The 22,993-nt window shown below is 43.4% G+C and overlaps 1 protein-coding gene across 1 annotated transcript in view; it reads right to left on the bottom strand.

Moving 5' to 3' along the window:
* Positions 1-1,778: 1,778 nt before the first annotated feature.
* The window catches only part of LOC306796653 (adhesion G protein-coupled receptor L3), a gene marked incomplete at its 5' end in the record, with an annotated part of 123,223 nt that continues 102,008 nt past the window's right edge, over positions 1,779-22,993 (bottom strand). The window contains 9 exons of the mRNA XM_079295703.1: positions 1,779-2,877; positions 4,186-4,203; positions 5,800-5,925; positions 8,768-8,864; positions 10,422-10,547; positions 10,686-10,854; positions 16,418-16,509; positions 18,256-18,322; positions 22,509-22,729. Coding sequence (XP_079151829.1) covers positions 1,931-2,877; positions 4,186-4,203; positions 5,800-5,925; positions 8,768-8,864; positions 10,422-10,547; positions 10,686-10,854; positions 16,418-16,509; positions 18,256-18,322; positions 22,509-22,729 — 1,863 coding nt within the window. The 3' untranslated portion in view covers positions 1,779-1,930. The remainder of the gene's footprint in view (positions 2,878-4,185; positions 4,204-5,799; positions 5,926-8,767; positions 8,865-10,421; positions 10,548-10,685; positions 10,855-16,417; positions 16,510-18,255; positions 18,323-22,508; positions 22,730-22,993) is intronic.

The raw sequence follows: 22,993 nt of genomic DNA on the forward strand, positions 1-22,993 counted from the left end.
AAGACGGAGCGTACTTACCTCTCCTCCTGCCCTCTTCCAGGATGAACGGTCCGGGTGACTTTCATGTGTCCTGCTGAGTTTTATCAAACTAATGTAAAACATACAGTGTCTGTAAAGAATTAATTGGTTCCACCAGCAATGATATTGAAATATTTATTACAGCTTATGAAATCACTGCTTCTATCGTAAAGCAGACCAGAGCGTACAGAGCACATCCACTGTTTCTGGGCCAAAAGTTTATTTGGCACTAAAATGGACCGAGGGCTAATGAGGGATATGAACTGATAATTAAAAAAAAAAAAAAAAAATGAATTGACCGTTTCCTCATTTGGAGGTCCTTCGCTGGTATCCGTATAAAAGAGTTGCAAGACCCAGACCAAACTTTTGTCATAGCTAAGTGATGAATCTTAGTCATTCATTTATTTGTTGGCAAACAAGTTTCACTGTTACAACAAATATTAGTTATGTCATTCAACTTGGAAACCGTTTACAAAAATGAATAAATAAGAAGCCATAATCATAGCCGATAATAAAAACGTATCTGTGCCACTAAACTCGGTCCCGTCCTGCATTTTGATTACCGTTTAGTAAACAGATACATAAATATATTTTCTCCTTCAGGAAGAAAAACAAAAACACTTCCAGTTTTTCTCACTCCAAAAGCTCTTTCTTTAATAAGTAAAACAACCATCTTTCTTTTTTGTACAAGTGCCGGGTGCTCATCAATGTTCAATTTGTTCTCTCTCTCTCGCTCTCTCTCTCTCGAAGCACAAGCGAATGCCAATCGAGATGCGGAATGCACTATGAACCTTTCTGAGGGACATTCATGATTAACTTGGACTTATTCTGTCTCCCTTGACGATCTGTGAATCATAGCTCTGCTATCTACACAGTAAAAAAAAAAAGAATAAACGGGAACAGAAATCGAACTGAAACAGGAAGTCGACCTGAAAACAAAGATGAATACGTAGCACAAAAATGCCAGCACGATACGTGTTTTGTTGTGATATTTTTTGTGTTATTTTCTATTTAGATGGTCAATTCTTGGAAAGTGATAAAAGAGGAAAACAAACAAAAAAAAAAAAAACAGACCGGGACCAGAAAACCAGAAAGGCCAGCACAACAGAACAAAATTGCTCCTAACCACTACATTTACAGAGACAAAGGGTTTGCTCGGAACAAAATAAAGCATACTACTGTGTGCAATGCTAGTTACCTGTACAATTACATAGAAATATCTCATAATTATCTTATTAGTTTTTTTTTCTCCCTCTTTTAACAACTGTTATTACAGTAAAACGAAAGAAAAAGAACAGCTATGCTTGAAAGCATACGATCAATAATTCCTTCATGGTAATTGTTCAAAATGTGTTTGTTGTTGTTGTTGTTTTTGTCTTTTTTTTCCATCGAAGGGACACTTCAGCAAACAAAATGTGCTGCAACTCACCAAAGAGGAAGAAAATCTTTCAAAAAAAGCAATATAGATACAGAAGTATAATAAAATAGTCCTTTTTTTTAATTTCCCATTTATTCTGGTGAAGCCTGTAGTTTAGACTTGTATAGTTTGGGGCTATGCAGTTCATTTCGACTGTCAGACTATATCTCTGAGACCTAAAAAGTCCTCTGCGAGTTAATTGTCTCTCTTCACACTGAGACAAAACACGCCAAACCACACAGGGTTGGAGAGGGGGGGGGGGGGGGCACAACATCAACAGATTCCCGCAATGTTTAACCAAATATCGTCACATATTAGCAATAATATCCTGTTGGTGGTCAGTAACAGCGAGTGGAGTCATTTGCTCTGCTTCAGTCTTCAGGGCACAGAATCAAAAGAAAGGCTACCACTGCCAACGACTGAAGGGACAAGGGGACACGGCGAAGAGGACTACGGTAATAGGAGGGACACTGGAGGGGCGGGAGGGTGTTGGGCCTATAGGCTGGTGACCAGGTGCGAGGGCTCCGACTGGGCTTCTTCTGGGGATAGATCCTCTTTGTTTGGGGGCACGATGAAGCCGTCGCTGCTGCCCCGCCCTAAGTGGTAATAGGAGTGCAGCTGATGGAGGTGGTTACGGGAGCCCAAGTTGGGCATGCTCTTGTAGTAAACGTCGTCCGAACTGGCCTCTGGGCTCTTGGCGTCCCCGCCGTCCTTGGCGCCGTCGGCAGATTTGGCAGACACGTCTGGCAGGCCGGGCAGCATGGGCATGCTGGTATAGAGGGAGTCTCTCTGGTGGTTGTGGCTGGGTGATGAGCCCTCGTCATCGGTGTGCTCGTTGGTAAGTAAGGGGAAGAAACTTTCGCTGTTCTCCTGGGGGATCCTCCTTCGAGACGAGGAAGTGGTGGCGGACGAGAAGGGGTGGTGGGGCAGGGGAAGGGGTGGCGGCGCCGACTGGTGGAGGTGATTGTTCAGGTTGTCCGCCGCCTGCAGTGACGGGAGCGGCCTTTGAGGCAACAGCGGGGCGTTGGACTCCTCGCGGATTAACTCCAGGCCCAGGCCTTCGTCGTGGTGCGGACCAAAGGTGGAGTGGTCGTCCAGGCTCAGCGCCACATTCATGCCCATCCCCATCCCCAAGCCCATCCCGTAGCCACTGTCCTTGCCACCGTTGCTGACGTTATTGACCAGCTTATTCATAAGGTTCCGGTTCTGCTCGGTTGAGCGCTCGTGGGAATTGTTGAGGTAGGAGGGGATATAATTGGAGGTGAGCTCTTTCAGGATCTTCTTTTCCAGGGTGGTCTCCTTGTGGTTATAGCCCCGATCAATGATCTGGACGCAGTCGCTCATGTACTCGGCGCTGGCGATGCTGTAGCTGTTGCCATGGTTACCATTCAGTGGTAGAGTATCCATGACACTTGTATCCCGGGCACTGTTCAGGATTCCCTCTGAAATGACAAACACGGGTTGGGTTGGGGGTATAGAGTGGGCAAATGAGACGGGTGGAATCTGATGGGGATGTAATTGCAACAGCTAAATGTCAGCCACTTCTACGAACACAAATTACACCCATCACATTCGCGAGCCCTTTTATTCTGAAATATGTCCTGAATCCCAAAGCACTCTACGAAATGACATGTCGGCCACAATTCTCTAAAGTGTGCTTTGTGGAAATTAAGATCAGACAGTGTTTGTATTCGGAAAGATATAAAAAATACAATATATCCTGTAAATATCAACATCATACACACTTACCTTGTTACAACACATTTTCTAAGACCCAATTTCACTTTTCATTGGTGTATGGCAGTGGTGAAAACACCGATATGTGTGACACGCAACAACACAAAAGCTCAAGCCACGGCACAAACACGCACAGCTTCAGCACCACGTCCAAGCAAGCAAAAGACAAAAACCAGAGCCATGCATGGAAGACTTCAAGTGAACACAAACCAGAGCGACAGCTGTCAATTTTGGACCCCAGCCATATTGTCCCATTTGAGCATTGCAATGTAACATTGTAATAAAATTTCTGCTTTGCCTGTGTGAACATAAACAGTCCTCTCTCTCTCGACATGAATTAGTGATACATATCAACCCACACTGAAAGGAATGAGCCTTTCTGTTTTTCATATTTCACATTCTATCTCGTCCACGGCATCAGCATCAAAGCATGACTTTTAACATTAATTCAAACTGCATCATACAAGGCCGTCATCCAGCTTGTTAAAAAGCGTCAAGCCCACAAGTTTGACCGCTTCAGAACTCGGCAAGACTCATTTTTGAGACCTTCAACACATGTGATGGCTTGATCAAAGTGAATAGCAAAATATAAGTCAAATAAAATGCATGAACAGGCAACGGGTGTTCAATATTCACTGACAAGAATACATATTCGATATCGACAGGCCTCGTTAAATGTTGAGGTGAGTCGAAATGGTGACTAATTGGATGATCTTAATCCAATGCGATACCAAACGGGCGAATGGATATTTGCCTGTAAAACGCAGCAAATGCCTGTTTTTTTTACATGAAGAAGTGCAAAGTGCAATAAGCAGTGGAGTCCAGGATGTGATTTAAACAGATTTGTACAGGTCTATTTGAAACGGCGAGGGCCTTTGTCATAAAAGAACCGCTATTACTTCCAAAGGGAATGACATTTTGTTTTCATTCCCCCTTTGTCAGCACAGAGTGAAAAGAAAGTAAAGCCAAAGTCAATTACATTTGATAAGCAATGTTTAGTTTGACTCCCATACTTGTCTCTCTGTAGGGCTCTTTTTGGGGACAGCATGAGGGGAAGGAAAGAAGAAAAGAAAACAACAATAAGCATAACAGTGACAGGTCGAAGAGAAATGTGCACGTACAGTATGCTGATGACGCACCAAGAAAATGCCGCGGGAATGCGATCGTTTCATCGTGTCGTGCAAAATATTGTGTACCCACAGAAAGAACCACAACATATTCAGAGAAGAACAGATATAGAAGTAAAGATGTTTGGCGATGACTTTTTTGTGCAGAATCCTCGGGGTGAAACACGGCAACGGTAGTCAAATGCACCCAGTAAATCGTTTTGATGCATTTGCATTTTCCTCCTTCCAGATATCTCTTTACCACCGACGGCAATGTAGGTGAATTATAGCCCTCTGTCACCAGCTCCGATGCAGTACTTGTATTGCATACGTAAATGATCCCCCTGATCAAAGCTCTCTCTTGAGTTTTTATCTCAGTTTCACACAAGTTTCTCTGTTTTTACAGACTCACAAAGTTACAGCGATCTCATATCGACTGCCCAAAGGTGGAATGAAATAATAACAGCTCTGCACACAGAAAAATTGTATTTTAATCAGCTGATGCCAGATTCAAATGGGTTTATTTTTGGCTGATCAGAGGTGGTTTCTAATACTCAAATGTAACATTTGTATTGGTGTTGTATTCAAGTGCCGATATATTGACCACCCACCGCCCCCTCACCCCAAGGAGCTAAATAACGGGTGGATCACATTTACGTAGACTTAATAACCCTCATTTTGAATATATGAATTAGCAATTTTTACAATCGAAAGTTCCAAATGGAAGGGCAATTTATTCTTTGAAGGAGTCATAAAACTGAACCATTTATGGCTTAAAATGGAAGAAATGATATTCATGAAATTATTAAAACACAAGAGAATCAAATTGAATGGTAATCCTCCTTTTTGCTCTTCAGACTATACTCTATTCTATGAAATATAAATGAATTGCATTTTCAATTTAAATATCAGATCCAATACATCCCAAACAACGACGTTTGACGATCCAACAGGAGCATAAAAAAAAAGAAAGAAATGCTCAAAAGAGAAATGACAAAAGACATGGCACACAAGCTTCACTGACAACATTAGAGCACATTTAAAATAAATGCCTGGGGATGTATCTAGCTGCCAACAGGCACACATTTTTCATCGTTTTTACAATGTCTATGATGGCCAAATGTCTGGGTTTGTACTTTGTAGCCGAATGGCACGGCCTGACTAGAAGCCATGATACACCCCCAATGAAAAAGCCCACAGCGCAACAAACCTGTAGGATTTTTGTGACAAAGCCATAGTTTGTTCAATGCTAACACACAACACCTAGAGCAGTGTTTTTTTATTTTTATTTTCTTTTTAAATCAAAGCCCTGTAAAAACACTCAAGGGTGAACAACTGGCAGTTCAGCTCAGTGCAAAGTCTGCCACTGTGAACTCTCCAATCATAAAGTTGCATTCTGTTCCTGAGCATGAACAAAGATGTGAAACCTTGCAGTCTCTCCAGGACCGGACAGAAAAAAGAAAAGAAAAAAGAAACACTGCCCTAGCCACAATGTTAAAGAATGAAAAGAAGCTAGCACACCTTGTGTGTTGTACATGCCCAGAGGGTTGTTATAGACTGCCGATTCCCCAAGCAATGTATTATAGGGATTGTTAGTGCCATGAGGACGGAGGAGTGCATTAGGTATAAGATGGTTAGCCATAGCCCCTGGAGCAGCCAGAAAGAGACAGGAGTGAGACAGAAAAAAAAGAGAAGAGAAGAAGAGCGTTGAGACAGAGAACGGGTAGGCGGGTGGATAAATTGTCAAAAATATTTAGACAGACAGAAAGAGAGAGAACATACATATCAGTTGGGCAGATGCAGCTGAGCATTGGCAGCCATTAATAACACCCAAATGATCACATGATCATTGACGCGGGGGGGGCTTTGCTACATGAAAGTGGCAGAGCTGGACTGACACGGCCCGACGGAAAGTGTGTCAATTGTGTTGTTAAATGCTGGGAAACAATCAGAAAATAATGTTTCACAGAGCGTTTTCAGTTCATGAAGTTAAATTGGAACATTTTGGTGAGCTAAAAATGTCCTTAGCCCCGCCCTCTCGTGTCACTTCTTGTTGCAAAATGCCAACAAGGCAAAGGGCGAAAAGCCAAGATGGCAACAGGCAAATATGGACATGGCCACGATCAATTCTGCTGACCTCGATATATATCCCGTTGTGTTTGTTTACATTCGATTAGAAAATCACCAAATGAACAATAATATTGTTTATATAGTATATATATCGTCCAACAAAATGGCAGAGTGACATGTCCTCTCTTTTGGTCAAGATAGTGATGACTTCAACCTCGCCTCCTTCACGCAAACAGAACATTGGCTCATTTCGCTTGGATTGCTAGGATCTTGCCCAAATGACACATCGGCTTCCCGACCACACAGCATCACACCAAAGCAACACTCACAGTCTGAGCCCCGTGATCAGCTGCAGATTTAAAGGCTGAATTCTTAAACGCGAAGGGTGCGGATTCCCTGATGTTTCGGCTTTTCTTTGCCGTTGACAAAAAAATAACATATTTTTGAATACATTATGCTGAAAACCAGGTATGCTGGAAACGTTCACATTCATTTCCTGTTTACAAGACCCGTCAACATGAAGTGATGCTTTTACATCTAAAGCAGCAAATTCAAGACTCATGAGGGCTTCCTGTATGCTGTGCCACAGCAGGTGAACGTCTTCTATCTGAGGTACGAGTGCACAGCAATTACATGCTCTGAATCTGTCAAACCAATGGAGAAATATGTTCATATTACCTTGTGACACTCCATCTTTTTGAGGGGGTTCTTATTAAATTCATATTTTCTATGTTGGAAGACATGGAGGACATTTTTAAATAATAACAGGACTGCTGATTTAGAGTCATCTTTCAGCATTCATCAATATTTAGTTTGAGTTTGGTATCTATTAGCCGTATTATAATTGAGCTTGGAAAACAGAATGTTTGGATTTTATGTAATTTGTTGTTGCTGTTTGCCCTAATCACAGTGTATTCCATGAACACTAGCCCCTTTTGAATTCTCCCAGTGCCAGATCCCCCACTTACTGTGCCGATGTTGGATAAATTGGACAGTTTCCACGGCTTCACTGATTGCACCGATTGTGTGCTGGGGTAAATTGAACATGCAATGCTATCAGGATGATTGCATGACTACGCTCTCGAGTGTCAGCTGCAAGCTCGCTTTCAGGTGCCAAAGCCGGGGTGCGGGAAATCAAAAGGACAAATCAGCAAGAAATAGTCGCTCCTCGACTCATAATACCGTAATAACAGCGCGGGAGCAGCCGCGGATAAGTGCCGTTCTTTTTTGCTTCTGTTCCGTATGATACTTGTGATGGCAGGACACACTTAACTCGTGTGAGTGTTGTCTCGATCAAATCCGGAGCCTGGTAAGAAGCCAAGGGTATAAAATTGCGTTCATAATTACTAACTCCGCTTTTTGCCTTTTATGGAAGATCTCTGTACGCTCTCCTTCAACTTTTCTACAGCCCCACCCCTCCTGCCCCAATTTAGCCTCTCCACAATGCAGCGAGGCTGTGTGTCTGTTGATGGCGTGCTAAGCCGAGTGTCTAATTGTTGAGATCTTGACACCTCTTCCCTGCGTCGAACATTAATCCATCATTGTAACTATGCATTAGTGTCGACGCAAGCGGGCGCCCAGAGCGAATTTAGAGAGCAAGCAGTGTGGAACTGGAGCCCTCCATCAAGAGATGCGATGAGCGGGGAGAGTGTTCGGGATGGATGCCAGCCGGTGCGGTGTTTGCCACTCGATGTCAGATGTAGGCTGTGATCTATTCTCTGTATAATCTGAGGGACTCCGAAGTTAACTCTGTTCACTGCACCGCTGTCAAATACATGATGGAAACATACTTTTTATCAACGTGTCTCTTTCCCCGGGAGTAAGCCCAGTTGCACTGCTTGACAAAGTCTTATTAAATGCACCAAAACCAGAATTTCATGACATTCACTCAATTGTATTTGTATTTGTTTAGATGCAACGAAATCCTTTTTGCAAACTCCTCTGGTGATTTGTTGATGCTTCGAATGTTAAAAAAAACATGAAACATTTTTTGAAGCAGTACGACACCAAATCAGGATTTTATCCCTTTAAGTTAATCTCTGCCTTCCATTCACAATCACGTTCTCTTTCATCCAGGCAGCAAATGCACCGAGCCATACCAGTAGTTACATTTAACTTGCTTTTATATTTGGGTTTGGGTTGAAAAAGCGTCTTCCTACTTGAAATTGTAATCATTTGGAGTATCTTGTGCAAACGTTTGTGAAACGACTGATTTACCTTGAAAGCGTTTTTTCTTTTTTTTATAATCTAAAGGCTTCGTGTCCTATTAAATGGAAAGCGACTGCCACTGGAAAATAGGGAATCTTTTGTGAAAAACTGTATCTTGCATTGTAATAAAGTCTAACAGGTGAAGTCCGGTGTATTCGAGTAAAGGAAAAAAGGAGACATTCAAGTAAATATCCGCTGCGTGACCAAGTACCTCTGTTAAGTGATGCAGAGCTGTTGATGTCGCCGGTCATGAAAGAAGACTCGGACTGTTTTCTGACTGTGTCATTCCACATTCGACGGATGCGACTCTGCGGGGGGGGGGGGGGGGGGGGGGGGGAACAACATGTCAAAACACTCTGCACATCACCAGAAATACAGCTGAGAAGTAAAAGTCTGTCATTAAGAAATATTTGTGAAGATCTATTACACTCACTAACTTTTAAGCACAATAAAGGGTGACATATGAAGCAAAAATAAATAAGCGCTTTGCTTTTTAATCGAGTTTTTAAGCTATAAAACATGTCTGTGGGTATAAGAAAGCTCCAAAGAAAGATGAGCACCAGTCCTGGGATCGGCGAAGTCAATAATAAAGTCATCGTTCAAGCTCATCCGAATCAGTGTCTCAGGTTTCAAATGCTCAATCCAAAAAGGGTTCATCCTGGTTAATTGTGTTAGTGTCCCACGGGCTGCTGCACAAGCTAAGGATCTGGTTATTCAACCATGGAGCCGAGTACTTTCGGTCTCGTGCCAGACGGGCTTGGCAGAGGCTTTCAGAGATTTCCAGATTGACACACGGATCGGTGATGGTGAAAAGAAAACATTCAGATTCAGCTTCACCATATCATCATCGAAATTTGGAGCAAATGTCACAGCACCCTCACCTCCTGAAAATCTCTATTTGACACACAGACGGCGAGCATGTTTTTTCACCGTCGTCTCACGAAAGGATGTGGAAAAAATATGCCCTACGCAGATGTGGTATGATCAACACGCCACTTCTGTGACGCACACAGCTCTTGTAATCTTACGGGAACATACACCGACACGGACGATCTCCAGAACATATTCTCCGTCATGTCGTCCCCCCAGCACTGAAGACACAGATGGGTTGGAAATGACACTGCTGCTACTTCTTGTTTTTTTTTTGTTTTTTTGGACGGATAAAAAAAAAAACTTGAACCATTCATCGCCAGCGGGTTGGAATGTACTTTGCTGATTACACATTCATTTAGATGCCTCAAGAGTAAGCAATAAACAAGCACGTCTTCCTGAGTGTTGCCATTCCTGTCTCGCTCACATAAAGCGACTGAGCATGAAGTTACAGCCATCTTGTCAAAGCACTGTGTATAATTAAACGCTTTGATCTGTGTGCAGAAAGCGGCTCGTGTCGTGGGTTTGCCGCTGCGCGCTCGACTCGAAGCACTATTTGAATAACTGAAACACTGGGAGGAAACCACAATCTTTAGAATATGGAAATGATGTTCAATTAGAGTGCATCATGGCAATTCAGCCTATACTTCAGGTCAATGTGGGCGGAATCCATCGACAATTTACTTTACAAGGGGGACAGAATTCACATATTTTGGCAGAGAGAGTCCAATCTGCATCTGTGGCGACGTGCTAAACATTGACGTTTTCTTGCGTCTGAATCCAGTCAGGATGTGCACATCTGTGGATTATTATCTCGGAATAAATCACCCTCGCTACGCAGACCGACTACTCAAAAGATAAAGTTCAGTGGAGATCGAAAACCAAATGAGAGTTAACTTGTCCTGCGAAAGGAGATACTGTCAAGTGCAGTGAATCGAGAATGAAAAACAAAGAACACAAAAAAAAAAGGGGGGAGAATGACTTCATTTCGCCACCTGTGACCCAGTAGAATAACGTCCTGGCGCACGAGAGGCGGTGCCTTTTCCAGAGCCGATGGAACTGTCCACACTTTTGCCACTGCAGCAGTGAGTACGCAGGCATTTCCCGTACTCCTTACGCACCTGCATGGAGTAAAAGCCACAGTCACAGTCGATGCATTTTGGAGATGCTTTTTTCGAGCATAATGGCCGGAGCGTGAAAAGAAGCCAACGATCAGCCGATTTCAAACACAGCACATCTCGAGAATGACCCCCCCGCACCTTTTTCTGCAGCACGCAGTGGAAGATGAAGATGAACATTCCTTGCAGGGAGTTGAAGATGGTGAACAGGTAGGCCATGACTACCGTGCTCTCGTTGACATACATCAGGCCAAAGGCCCAGGTCAGGCCCAGCAGGCAGAGCAAGGCAATGGCCCCAATCACCCATGATCTGGAACACAAACAAACAGCCATCTTGCAAACCATTTGATAAAGCGTGGTAAGTGCTTTAAAACTGGGGAGACAAAGTGTAAATTGTACCAAACGCAATATTTCGCAACAATGAATGGAGGTTAAAAGCCACAATGTGAACTGAGGCGTGTACAGTTATCAAGGCTTTCCTATGAGAGGGAGAGAAGGCAGGAACATGAAGAGGGGGAAGACATTGATGAGAAAATGACGATGGCTTGAACCTTCATCTTTTGATTCTGTCTCTGCCATCTTTTCCTTCTCTTATTTGCACTCTGTCAAGCGTCGGCCATTGACTGTTTGAAAAGCCGTAGATGATCATAAAGCTGCAGATTGCCACGTATGATAAACGAGGTCTGTATAAATGGGAGGGCCGAGAAATATGGCATTTTTTTACGAGAAGCCTATTTAAATGAGTACATTACATGTTGGATTCTATCACCTGAGGGTTGGGATAAGTGTCTTGTAAACTGAAGGACTGAACTGAGATTAATAACAACACAGAGTCTATTAAGAACGAAGGGCTCTATCTTCATGTAGGGTACACAGTGTGCAGAGAAGTGGCACTTTTTATTCACCTGCACCCTTTTGGTACAGAGTTAAGATTCAGATCACATTCTTGCGGCCGCGTCTGAATTTATCTCCATGGAACTTATTCTGCTGTTAATTAGGCGACACAAAAGTGGATATAATTACGGTAATATAAATTGTTTCAATCATGTATCTGTTCATTTCAGGTATTTCAAGTATTCATCTCCTGCTTCTAGCTTATTGTATCAAACATTGTTCTTGTACAGACTGCACTGTGAAGATGCAGGTGCCATTTAAAACGAATCTCGCTTGTCACATCTGGAGGCTTGGTATATTTAAGACAAGAGTGCTGTGTGCACACTAATGTGGACTTCGACATGACGGAGTACTCCACCATGAGTCACGTTAACGATTCAGAGATGGATTCGGGTGCGGATTTAGGAGATAATGAAAGATGGAAATATGGGGAAGATGGTCCTTCCAATTTTGTCTTACTTGATCTCAGGTTCATAATCCTGATAGCTGAGCGATATGACAAGAGCAAAACAACAAAAAGAAAAGAAGCAGAAATAAATCAAATCGCAGAACAACACATGGGGGAGGCGTCTTCAAAAATGTGTGACCATGAATACAACGTCGAAATTAAGAGGGAAACAATACACCAAAAAGGAAGATGACTTATTTTGTCAGCTAAATTCACAGCATTCGCATCCAAACACCAGACATTCATGCATTTTGGGAAGGGATTAGTTAGTGATTTACAGGTGATCAACCTCATTATCCTGGTTCACTGAAGTATCTAACTCCCCTCATAAATGCTGGCAGACTTTCACATTTAAGCGGTTATAAATGGGCCAGGTGTGCGGCCAAATAAATGATTGATGAATTCACCGGGGCGACCATTAAACATAATTTTCCCAGGGCTGTCTTAATGACCTGGTAGGAGAGGTACTTCATCAGGACGACTGCCCCCGGAATGGACACAGAAACACAAGCAGTGGGCACAGAGGGAACAAAATATTGTCCTCTAACGAGTGACAGTTTTTGTTCGGGCGAACGGTTTACGATGGAGACGCAAGAGGTCATAAGTAATGCATCCGAGTGGACGGGATATGAAAAGGCTACGGCTCCTATCGCACGTGGCTCATCTTCGTCTGGAGTTATCGGACACAAATATGGGGATGAGTTTGCGAGCTGCATGGAAGGAGCCTGGAGGCGAAATTTCAGAGACTGCATAACAGTCACTGAAAAGCATAACAGCTCACTTATGAACGAAGAAGGTGCATTTCAGTTGAGTGTTATCCTCTCAGGACTGCTGCATGCCTGAAAGCTGCTAATACAACACTTACAAAACCTCTCAGTTCATATTTTTGGCATCATTACGCTCACAATTGTTTCTGTATGGGAGTATGTAAGGCAAATCATGTTATTTAGGAATAATTACAATTAAATGGGTATTTTATTCAAATTTTAGAATGTTAAATATGGCATCTAAGCAATAGAAGTACTTACTGTCAACTGAGCTTTTCAGTAAACCATCTATTTATTTGAATGGCTGTGCAATATATAGATATATTATCCATCTCTGAGGGTTGCAGCAGAGCACCTCTCGGCTTTAAAAGCACACGAAAAGAGACGCTTCATTGTGCCAATTAAGCAGAGAACCCCTTCAGACTTGTGGCATCAAATTACCACCAATTTCCTTCAAAACGACTTCATTTGCAGAGGTGCCATTCACCGCTACGCCACAGAACATTTATGCACGAGATTGCAATTGGTCAATTCAACCTGTTTCAAGTGTGCGTGAAGTCTTTTCGCGGGCCCGCTTCTGGGAGGAAAAGAGGAAGCGCTGTGATCAACTCGGCAGGGTGTGAAGTATTCAACCAAAGGTATGCTTGAAATGATAATCGCCCTCAAAGTGTTGAAGACATCAATGGCGCAACGTTTTTTGATGTTGGCATAGACGTTTTGTATCTTTGAAATCATCCGCGTTGGAATATTTCAACTGAAGTTTCTTATCTGTACGGGGAGGAAGCTGCGCAAGTCAAAAGTCACGCCTTGCTCTAAAAAAAAAAAAGAAAAAGTACAGTCCATTATGTTGTTAATATGCCATGTTTGGGATGTAAAATCACAATGGTGCAAAAGTCATCCATAAATCACAGGGCAGTGGCAGAGGCTGTCTCCATTATAGGGTGAGGAAGGAAAAAACACATCAAACACAATATCAATTCTATTCTACATCCTCGACTGAGAAATGTTGCATCTTACCAGTGCCATTCTACAACAACACATCCATCATAATAACGGTAGCTAAAAATGAAGAGAGGAAAAAAGAAAAGTGGAAGATGAAAAACAGAAAGGTGTTACAGATAAGCACAGCCTCAGATTAAAAAAAAAAAAAAAGACAGGATGTGTGTGCTAATCAAAAAGAAGAAAGGAGGGGAAGGAGAAAGAGATACGCAGAGAAGAAGAGATGAAACATTCATATTAAAACAAGGCGGCGTGATGAAATCTGAACAGAAGATGTGACATCAAACCATAAAGAGGAGGCAAACGGGCAGAAATACAACGCAAAAGAAGACACGTCTCATTAAACAGAGATAGATTGACTTAATTAACCCGGAGTATCATCATCATCATCATCAAACCGCTTCACCTTGGTGACTCGGAGAAAAGCTCATCGGGAAATGCACGGCGACAACTGACTGCTCCACCACAATGGACCCCGAATGTTATTTCAACCCATGTGCAAAACTGAAATACTTCATTTTCCATCACACTTACCTATTTCTGCTTGTTTATGAGGAAACAGACCGTGGACATGATGTGCTTAGCTCAGCAGTATTTTGCAGTAAAAGCCATTCCGTCTGATTTTGTCGTGTGTTGAAGATAATGGGTCTCAACTCGAACACCGCGTCAGATGAATGAGGGCTGACAACAGCAGTGCCACTTCATACGACTCTCCAATGGTCGTGTGAAATATTGCAGACTGTTTCGGAGTGAGTGAGTCTTTGGTGGGGGGGGGGGTCAGGAGGTCAGTTGTTTCCGTACATTATGTGAGGCCAGTGTAATAAATCACTCCACACGGTCAAGAATTCACTGCAGAACAAACTACGCAAACGTACCCTGCGGCACCAAAAGTCGGGCAACGTACAGAACCGGCCTTGACGAATGTGATCTGGAAACCGATGACGGCATTTCGGATCAGTGCTTTGCTTTAATGCACCTGCTGTTCTGGTCCAGTCGTGGTCTGGAGCTCTATCGAAGTTCTCTGCTCAGAAATCTTGTTTTTCACCACACCATGCCTCCGTATATAAGCTAGAGAGCCAATCAAGGGGTGCTGCAGGAGGTTTTATATATAATATATATATATATCCGGATCATTTGGACGTCAAGTCTTGACGGCTGTGAAAATGATCCGGGCATCTGCGTCACAATTCTCTTGTCAGTTTTTTTGGGGGGGAAAGTTCTTAGTCACCACTCCAGTTTCCAACCAGGGATTTACTACATCTAGTTGCACCATTTCAGGAAACATTTGTAGCAAGATTTAGTGACAGTAGGAAGTCACCGTAGCGTCCGGAACTCAGTAAACATTTGTATCCTCGCTAAGTTAGCCTGAACTTATGAAGAGCTGATGCAACTTCAAAATATAGCAACATCTGTATTTCTCAGAAGTGACACATCTGGTGAACACAGAAACATCGTGAAACGTCGACTCTCTGCTTCATGTCATCTTGAGGTAACTTTAATGTCTGCGCTCAGAGGCAGCACTTAAAAACCACAGCTCCACTCAGGAACATCCTGCAGGGAACTTGTGATTGAAAAACAAAAAGTATGGTCTGGCATGGTTGCAGCTTAAGCATGCCATATCATGCTTGCAGAAGATTGTTTTGTTTTTATGAGTGTATGACTGTGCTGAGAGGAGCAGGGCAGACAGGGCCACTGTGCTGCTGAGACACAAACAGTGATGTGATGCCACAGAGAAACAGCCGGAGCGCCAGCCATAAAGTAGACCAATGTGTCCAGAGTGGCTTCCAAAAAAAAAAAAAGCAAGGGAGACAGCAAAAACAGAGCGGAGACCCTTATCTAGCATAGCCAACGGGCGGAAAATCATCTTTACACCATCTGTAGTGAGTCGGCACTGACACCAGGTAGCTGGAGCTCACAGCAAAGGCAATGACCGGAAATGCTGCGTCATTCTACAGGACGAAGGGACCTGAAACACAACTTTTCAAACTGTTTATTCACATCCAGCCAGACAGGAGGACACGTTGAGAAGTTTGACTGATGGTTTACCTGGAACCAGTCTATAAAGTGAAACTACAATACATGCAAACTTTGAATCTGAGTTGTATCATCACTGTTGTCCCTCAAGCTTTCATATCATCTGGAAGCAGCCAGGCAAAGGCAGATAAAGTGACTCAAACACACATTAAGCGCGCACACACACATAACATATGAATATTCATCGGTGGCATGTTGTCATCAACATAACACCAGGTCAGGTCTGTCAGATTGTCTCCTGGCCTTTTGCCGTGCAGACAGCAGTGTTCTTCAGATAACGGCGGGGACGCAATAGAATACCTGTTTGATTTGAACCCTGCAATGACACAACCTTTCAGCTTAATAGGAGACGCTTACCTTGCAGGCTCAGACTCCCAGACCCTTGGGTTGGGTGTTCACAACCTTAAGTGCCTTTAATGAGGGTTTTGAAATAGCAAAGGGGTGGGCGGCAAGAATCCGAGCAATTCACACTGAATTGCTCGGAAACATCGGGTGGAATACAGAGTAACATCCCGATGTTTCTCTTGAACCAGGGCTTCATGAAAATGAAAGAAACGGGAGGAAAAAGTGGCTCAAATTGAGTCGTACGAGATACAAGTCAGCTGTCAGAGCGCGTTTGGTGGAGGCGAGCGAGTCCCATTGAAACATTCTTTCCATCTGTAACAGATGTCATAAGGAGTGCTATTTCTGGACGACTGTAATGGCTATCTGGGTGATGCGGGTGCTCTTACTTGATGTTGTCCAGGCAACCGGAGTCTGGTTTCAATATGGCCGTGTGATGGAACATCTTGTAGAGAGCGATGCCCAGGAAGATCACATTGAGCTGAGGGACAGACAGAGAGAGAGGGAGAGAGAGAGAGATAGGGTTTATGTTCCCTGTTTCAGTTCCATTCATTTGAAATCAGAGCACTTTGTAGCACAGAGCTGGAACGCTGCAGCCAGACTTGGTTTCCCACTTTGCCAAACAGAGCACAAAATCCAATGAAACCTCTACGGTGGTATAACAGACTGAACAGCGAACGACAGCTGCACACTTGTACGAGGGAGCCTCTCCGTCTGACTGATTCAAACGTGTCTCACACTTAGAGACGAGCACGGGGAATAGCTGCCACTGCTGCCGACTTCGTTTTCTCTCACATTTTTCTTCCCTTTTCTTAAAGCCAACACTGACCACATTGAGTAACTTCTAATCACATTACAAATACTGATTACAATGCATTATAAGAATACTACAATGTATTACGACTATGGGAATTATAACACCAAAGAAAGTCAGCGAGTGGCCAGCAATTATGGAGCTTGATGATGCTTGACCTTATATGTCATTACAAATGATGTGCTACGATTATGGTTATAAATGACTCTGAATAATACTATTCATGCAGTGCTATAAATAGATTACAATGCATTATAGGTATGATTATAATGCATTACATGGGTGTTATAGAAAGTGTTTACAAAAACATTTTCGTAAAATGCTTAAATAAAAATGCAGTAAAAATAACTGACTTAAACACAGAATTTGAGTAAAGCACATCTCAATGAGATTTCACTTAATTTACCGATGTTCACAGTTGAAATGAAGCTTATATATGAGGCGAGTATTTAAACACGGCATTTTTTTTAACCGCTTAAAATGCATCTTTGCCCAAACCCTGGCCACATTTCCCAGGGGACAATTGGATCTGAGCTCCAGCCTTCTTTCCAAAAATAGATTTTCTTGTTTATGAATCGAAGAGAGAAAAGGAGTGAGTCATGAGGCACGCAGAGATGCGTTGTGAGTGATTCCACCGAACTGGAGCATGAAAGAGCATGATGCATGTTGGGGATTTCGCATCCAGCTGAGCAGTAAGAGTTAGGAATTGTTAGAATTTCCCATGTTGGGACCCGCGGGACAATACAATTGTCACATTTGTGGTTGTTGAAGACATTTACTAGTTGCTTTACTGATTCCAAATAGTAATTATGATTGCTGACTGGTGTCTTGGAGAATAAAGAGCTTGTGGCACAGCAATATTTACAGCTTTGCATTCGCTGAAACAGTTAGAAGAACATTCTGACATCAGATTTAAAGCAGAGGGATCAATAAATGAGATATCTCATTCGAAAAGTGGGGCTGTCCTAGTTGGGAAAGACACAGAAAGAGTGTGTGTGTGTGTGTGTGTGTGTGTGTGTCTGTCTGTGTGCCTGCGAGGAAGAGATGGAAAAGGGTATTGGAGTACGAGTTGGAACAGGGAGAAAATCAATCATAATCGCAGTGCGGATGACTCCAACACGGCATAACACTGAGCAGAGTTCACTCTCTTTCTCTCCCCGCCGCCCTATCCCCCCCCAATAATTGTCTTAGCCGGTGACTGCAGCGGGGGTGACAAACTGCAATATATTTCCTACACCCCTCATTCGTTTCTCTGGACGGCTCCGTGCCCGGCGGTGGCATATATGCTCAACAGGGCAGAGCAAAGAGGGAGGATAGGAGCTGGAAAAAGGAATCTCGGCGGACCATTTAAGCGATGACCCCGCAGGCTAAGTAGGGTTAATGAGCAGAAGGGGTGGATGGGGTAACGCTTACCATAATTATCAAGGTTGCTGGTCCTATGAAACTCCAAATGAAGTAGGTGTCCAGTCGAAGCCAGCAACTGCAGTGAAAGAGACAGAGTGAGAGGAAAAGGGGATGGGGGTATCCAGAGAGAGAGAGAGAGAGAGAGAGAGAGAGAGAGAGAGAGAGAGAGGGGGAGAGATTTGAGGTTATGGCTTTGTTCTCATGCTCAGAGGATATACATCAAGTAGGAGGCTAGAGTGACACAAAGGAATAGGTACTTCAAAACATAGATTGCCGCAAGGGGCTTGGAGAATTATGGCCATCTGTAAGAATTTGGAGGAAAGGGGGCTTTCAGTGGCAATAATGTAGTAGTAATAATGATGGGCTTTCATAGCCAAACAGGTGTACTATCAAAGACAAAGAAGAAGAAAAAACGGAGCGGGATGCAGCTAAAACTGTAAAAAGGATGCATCCTAAAGGCTGGGAGTGACCCGACTCGAGTACGATTCAGTTTCAATTTGTCGGGTTCAGACAGGAAATTAACATCACAAATGATCATTTATGGATGATTCAATTGGTCCTCAATTGAATCCTAGCTGTATCACTCCAGAGGAATTGGATTGACCCTGACCCTGACAGACATGGCCTCACACGCAGTCCTTAAAGCACTCAGCAAAGTGTCTTACATGTTCCATGTTAACTGCGATGACTCTCGAGGACTGCTGTAACGATGTCGAGAATGAAATAACACACTCTCCTGACCTCGACTCGTATCAACACAGAGCAGATAAGTCGATTCTTCTTTGCCGAGTGGAACTAAATACAGACCAGAAGGGCCGGTTGGAAGGTGGCAGTGCCTCTTTGATTCATGACCTGTGGTTGAATTATTAATCTTTTAATCTCCGCTGCTGCAGCAGATAGACGCCTCCATATTTGGCCGCTGGAAAATTAGAGTTCATACAGACGTGTTGTCGTTCAGGCTGACGAAGTGGAAGTAGAAGAGCATTAGCTGTAATTCAACAGCATATTAATGCAAATTGAGATAATGGGGAACACACCACTGGACCGTAGACAGTGACTGGTGTAAAAAGTGTCGAAGACAGAAAAGAAAATATCGTTGTCTTGAAATGGCACACTGCCTTAAATTCAGATGTCTGAGGAAAGGTGAGGTGTCCCTTTTCTATAAAAACCTATTCTGAAAGCAAAAGACACAATGATCCATGGCATCACGGATGCTACTGTGGTCCCATTCTCTTTGAGGAAAAGCAGGATTTACAGCGAAATAGCCGAAAAACTTTTTTTGTCACCAAAGAACCCGCAGACAAATGAGAGAGAATACGGTATGTGTGAGTGACAAGACAGAAAAACTGACTGGTCTTTTGTTGTTCCTGGGACTTGATATGTCTCCCCCTCACTGATATCAATGGATGAGAGGAGGAAACACAGAAAAACACACATGGATGCAGAAAGACGTGAATAAGCGCAAACAAAAGATACACAACATGCACAGAACTCTGGCTGCTCATCAAAGCACATGCGCCGAACGTCGCGGTTTTTAAATGATGCTGAAGGTTTCTGTTGTTGTTTTGTGCCTTCTTCTTCTTCAGATCACAGAAAGATTTAAAGACGTGGTGGGCGGTGGGAGCTGCGGGCTGTTATTTTGTTTTCTGCCTTCTCTACCTCCTCTTCTCCACTTGTGTCATGGTTTGGGCTTTTGGAGCACATCTAGTTTCATCTACCCCCCCCCCCTGGTGTGCTTCTTTGTGCACTATTCCATTGGTAAACCAAGCAATAGAAACCATAAAAGTGTGCCAGTCAAAACACAAGCCAAGCTCGTGCCAACAGTGTTTCTGGCATTCTGCAGCGATCTGAGACAGGCTGTCCTTTCAGCCATGGCAGCTTCATCGGGAAAGAAGTCTTCGCAGCAGAGATGGTCATGTCACTGGCGTCACAGTGGAGCTGATGACCAAGAGTGTGAGTCAAGCAATGTGAAATGACTGCGCCAAGGAGATCACCAGCTGCCTTTTGGTTTGGTCTTAAGTCCCGAAGCACATTGTGGCTCATGAAACAAAAAACGCCTTTTTTTTTGAAAAACCCTTTTAGATCACATCGCCGGTGAAATTGTGCAAATATTTAACAACATATATGTTCAAAAAATGACTAGAGATCAGTTTCTTCAATTTATAGCATATTCTCTTCATGTAAAACAAAGTATGATGTGTGCTTAAATCAGCTCGTGTTGTTAACAAACCAATTTCAACGAATAATATCATGACATCCATCCATCCATCAATCAAGCTGTCATTTTTAGCGACAAGGGAGGTGCTCCAAATCGCACTCTATCCTAAGACCGTCAATGCAAAATATTTGATTTAAATCCCTCTTGTAACTGGACACCAGCTTGGGTATTCTACAGTAAAAAACGAGTGAAGACGTGCTGCCCTTGAGAAAACCAGTTAATATTGTTGGTTTTTTTGCAAATAATCAATACAAACATTAAGAAATATGAGTATGAGAGTAAAAAACTAACTTTTAGCATGCCAACTTCCTTCCAAAATATATTTTTGTCCATTTTCTTGAATTTCTACACTACAGTTTAAATTCACAGAAAAATTTATTTCAAAGTGTGCTTTGTGTGGGTGTGTTGACAAGCAGTTCACAGGTGGTTTTGATGCATTACTTTCATCAAACATGGGATCCCGCCCTTGTTTTGCTGACCACTAAGATGCCTTCACTGGACTCGAGCAGAGTCGAGTGTCTTGCTCAAAGGCGCGTGTAGAATAATCACTCAAGAGTAATTGAATGGAGGTGTCCTACTACTTTCTTTGGTTGAAAGATTCCTAGTTGATCGCAGCCTTTGAACAGGTGACTTCACAAGCTTGCTGAGCTCCAGGCTGCTTTTTAATGTGCTCAGTCATTACGAGACACTGGGGCTCAGCTCCAGCCATCTACTAAACCTGGCTCACTTGCTGCATACGTCTGCTCAAAGTGATAACACCGATGATAGCGCTGCTACTGGTCCCCAAATCAATTTGCAGCGGGACTACGCGCCCTCCCCCGCCTTTTGCTATTCACCACGTATCGCGCCTTGTCCTTTCCCTCATCCTTCAATGGCTGAGTATAATTGTCCCACCGGTGGCAGGCTTTAATTATTCACATGATGCCAAGGCTCAGGCGGTGGCAGCTATCACCTCATCCATCACCAAGAACTATGGCTCCGCCAATCTACAAATGCACTGTCTGTCAGTGGCGTTGTGTGTAGCAGTGTGTGTGTGTGTGTGTGACATTTATGATAAACATCTTTTAAGCAACCTGCTGATGCTGGTCTTCATTATTTTCAGATGGGTTTGAGATTAACAGAGAGGAATGGAGGCCAATCCTCTGTTTGGCATTACACTGCTTTATAGACCACTTTGTAGTTCAGGGGAAAGAGCTTATGCAGCTTCTGTAGAAAATACAAAACGGCAGTCTCTGTCGCTGCCCATCTTTTTGTTAATCTCCCGTGTTTTTCTCTCTCATTCACTCTCCATCTCCCTGTTCATACTCACTCCCCCCCCCCCCCCTCCCTTGCTCGTAATCTGTCCATGCCTGTGCTGTAATTAGTGCATCCTAAAATGCTGAAGACATGAACCAAAACAGCCCGCCATTCATCCAGCAATACCATATCCTGAAGTGAGCATTTTTTCACTGTGGAAGCCATGTCAATTCAGCAGTGGGGAAATGTACGCAGCTTGAGGAACCGTCCGGCTTCATTAAAAGCTGATGATGAGCAATGGCTACTGGAGCGTCATCTGCAAGATTGTTAAAGCTCCTAAAACCAACGCAAACTCTCGTCATGTTGTGAGCAGGGCTTTCTGTGGCTGCAGATACAGAACACACAGAATCTTTGGCTTCCTGCTCCCCACCAGCTCAGGTTGTAGACACAATGTCATGAGATGACGATATCAACATTGCAGTAAGTTGCAGTAACAGTAATGTATCCCCAACCTCCAGTCATTCTGGACTTCTGTATTTGATTTTTACTCAAAAGCATCCGACAAGCAATGGGAGCCCGACCCCCTTGTGGCCAGTCTGGGGTTTATGAGCGACAAATATGTATCTGGGCACTGTAGTGGCTAAAATACGTGTTTTGCGATGATGAAAGTTGGATGCTTTGCCTTCATTTGAGGTGTGAGGTGATTGCTTTTATGTGTCAATGTAGACTGCTTTCACTGACAATAAAAATAAGAAATATATAAAAAGGTACCTCAATTTTAATTGTGGAACCTAATCCATGTACTCACACTCGGTCGGTGCCGTAACTGCGGTAGTCCACCGCGGCAGAAACGGCCACGATGAGCGCGGGAACCCCGTAGCCCACCAGGTAGAAGTAGCGCCGCCGCGAGTGCTCGCTCTCAAACACCTCCACCAGCATGATGTAGAGCTGCACGCCCTCCAGGAACATCCACGTGAACGCTGCCAGGAAGAAGAAGTGGAGCAGGGCGGCGAAGACGGCGCAAGCAATCTGGTAAAGGTGTATAGCGGCAGACACAATTGAGAGAGATAAACAGGGAGGAGAAAAAAAAAGAAGGGAGATGTGAGGATTCACAGTTGAAAATAAAAATCAGTTTGAATGCGTTGCTAGAGGGCATAATATGATGAAATGTGTCCTCCAAGTGGCTAAAACTGAGCAGCGTTTTCTGACCTCTGCAGATTTGTGTCTTCCCAACAATTAGCATTGCTAAGCTTTGTTTGGCTGAAGTGATTGGATGTTTGCCTGCAGTGACTG

Source organism: Melanostigma gelatinosum, assembly GCF_949748355.1.
Source record: "Melanostigma gelatinosum genome assembly, chromosome: 23".
NCBI classification, from domain to species: Eukaryota; Metazoa; Chordata; class Actinopteri; order Perciformes; family Zoarcidae; genus Melanostigma; species Melanostigma gelatinosum.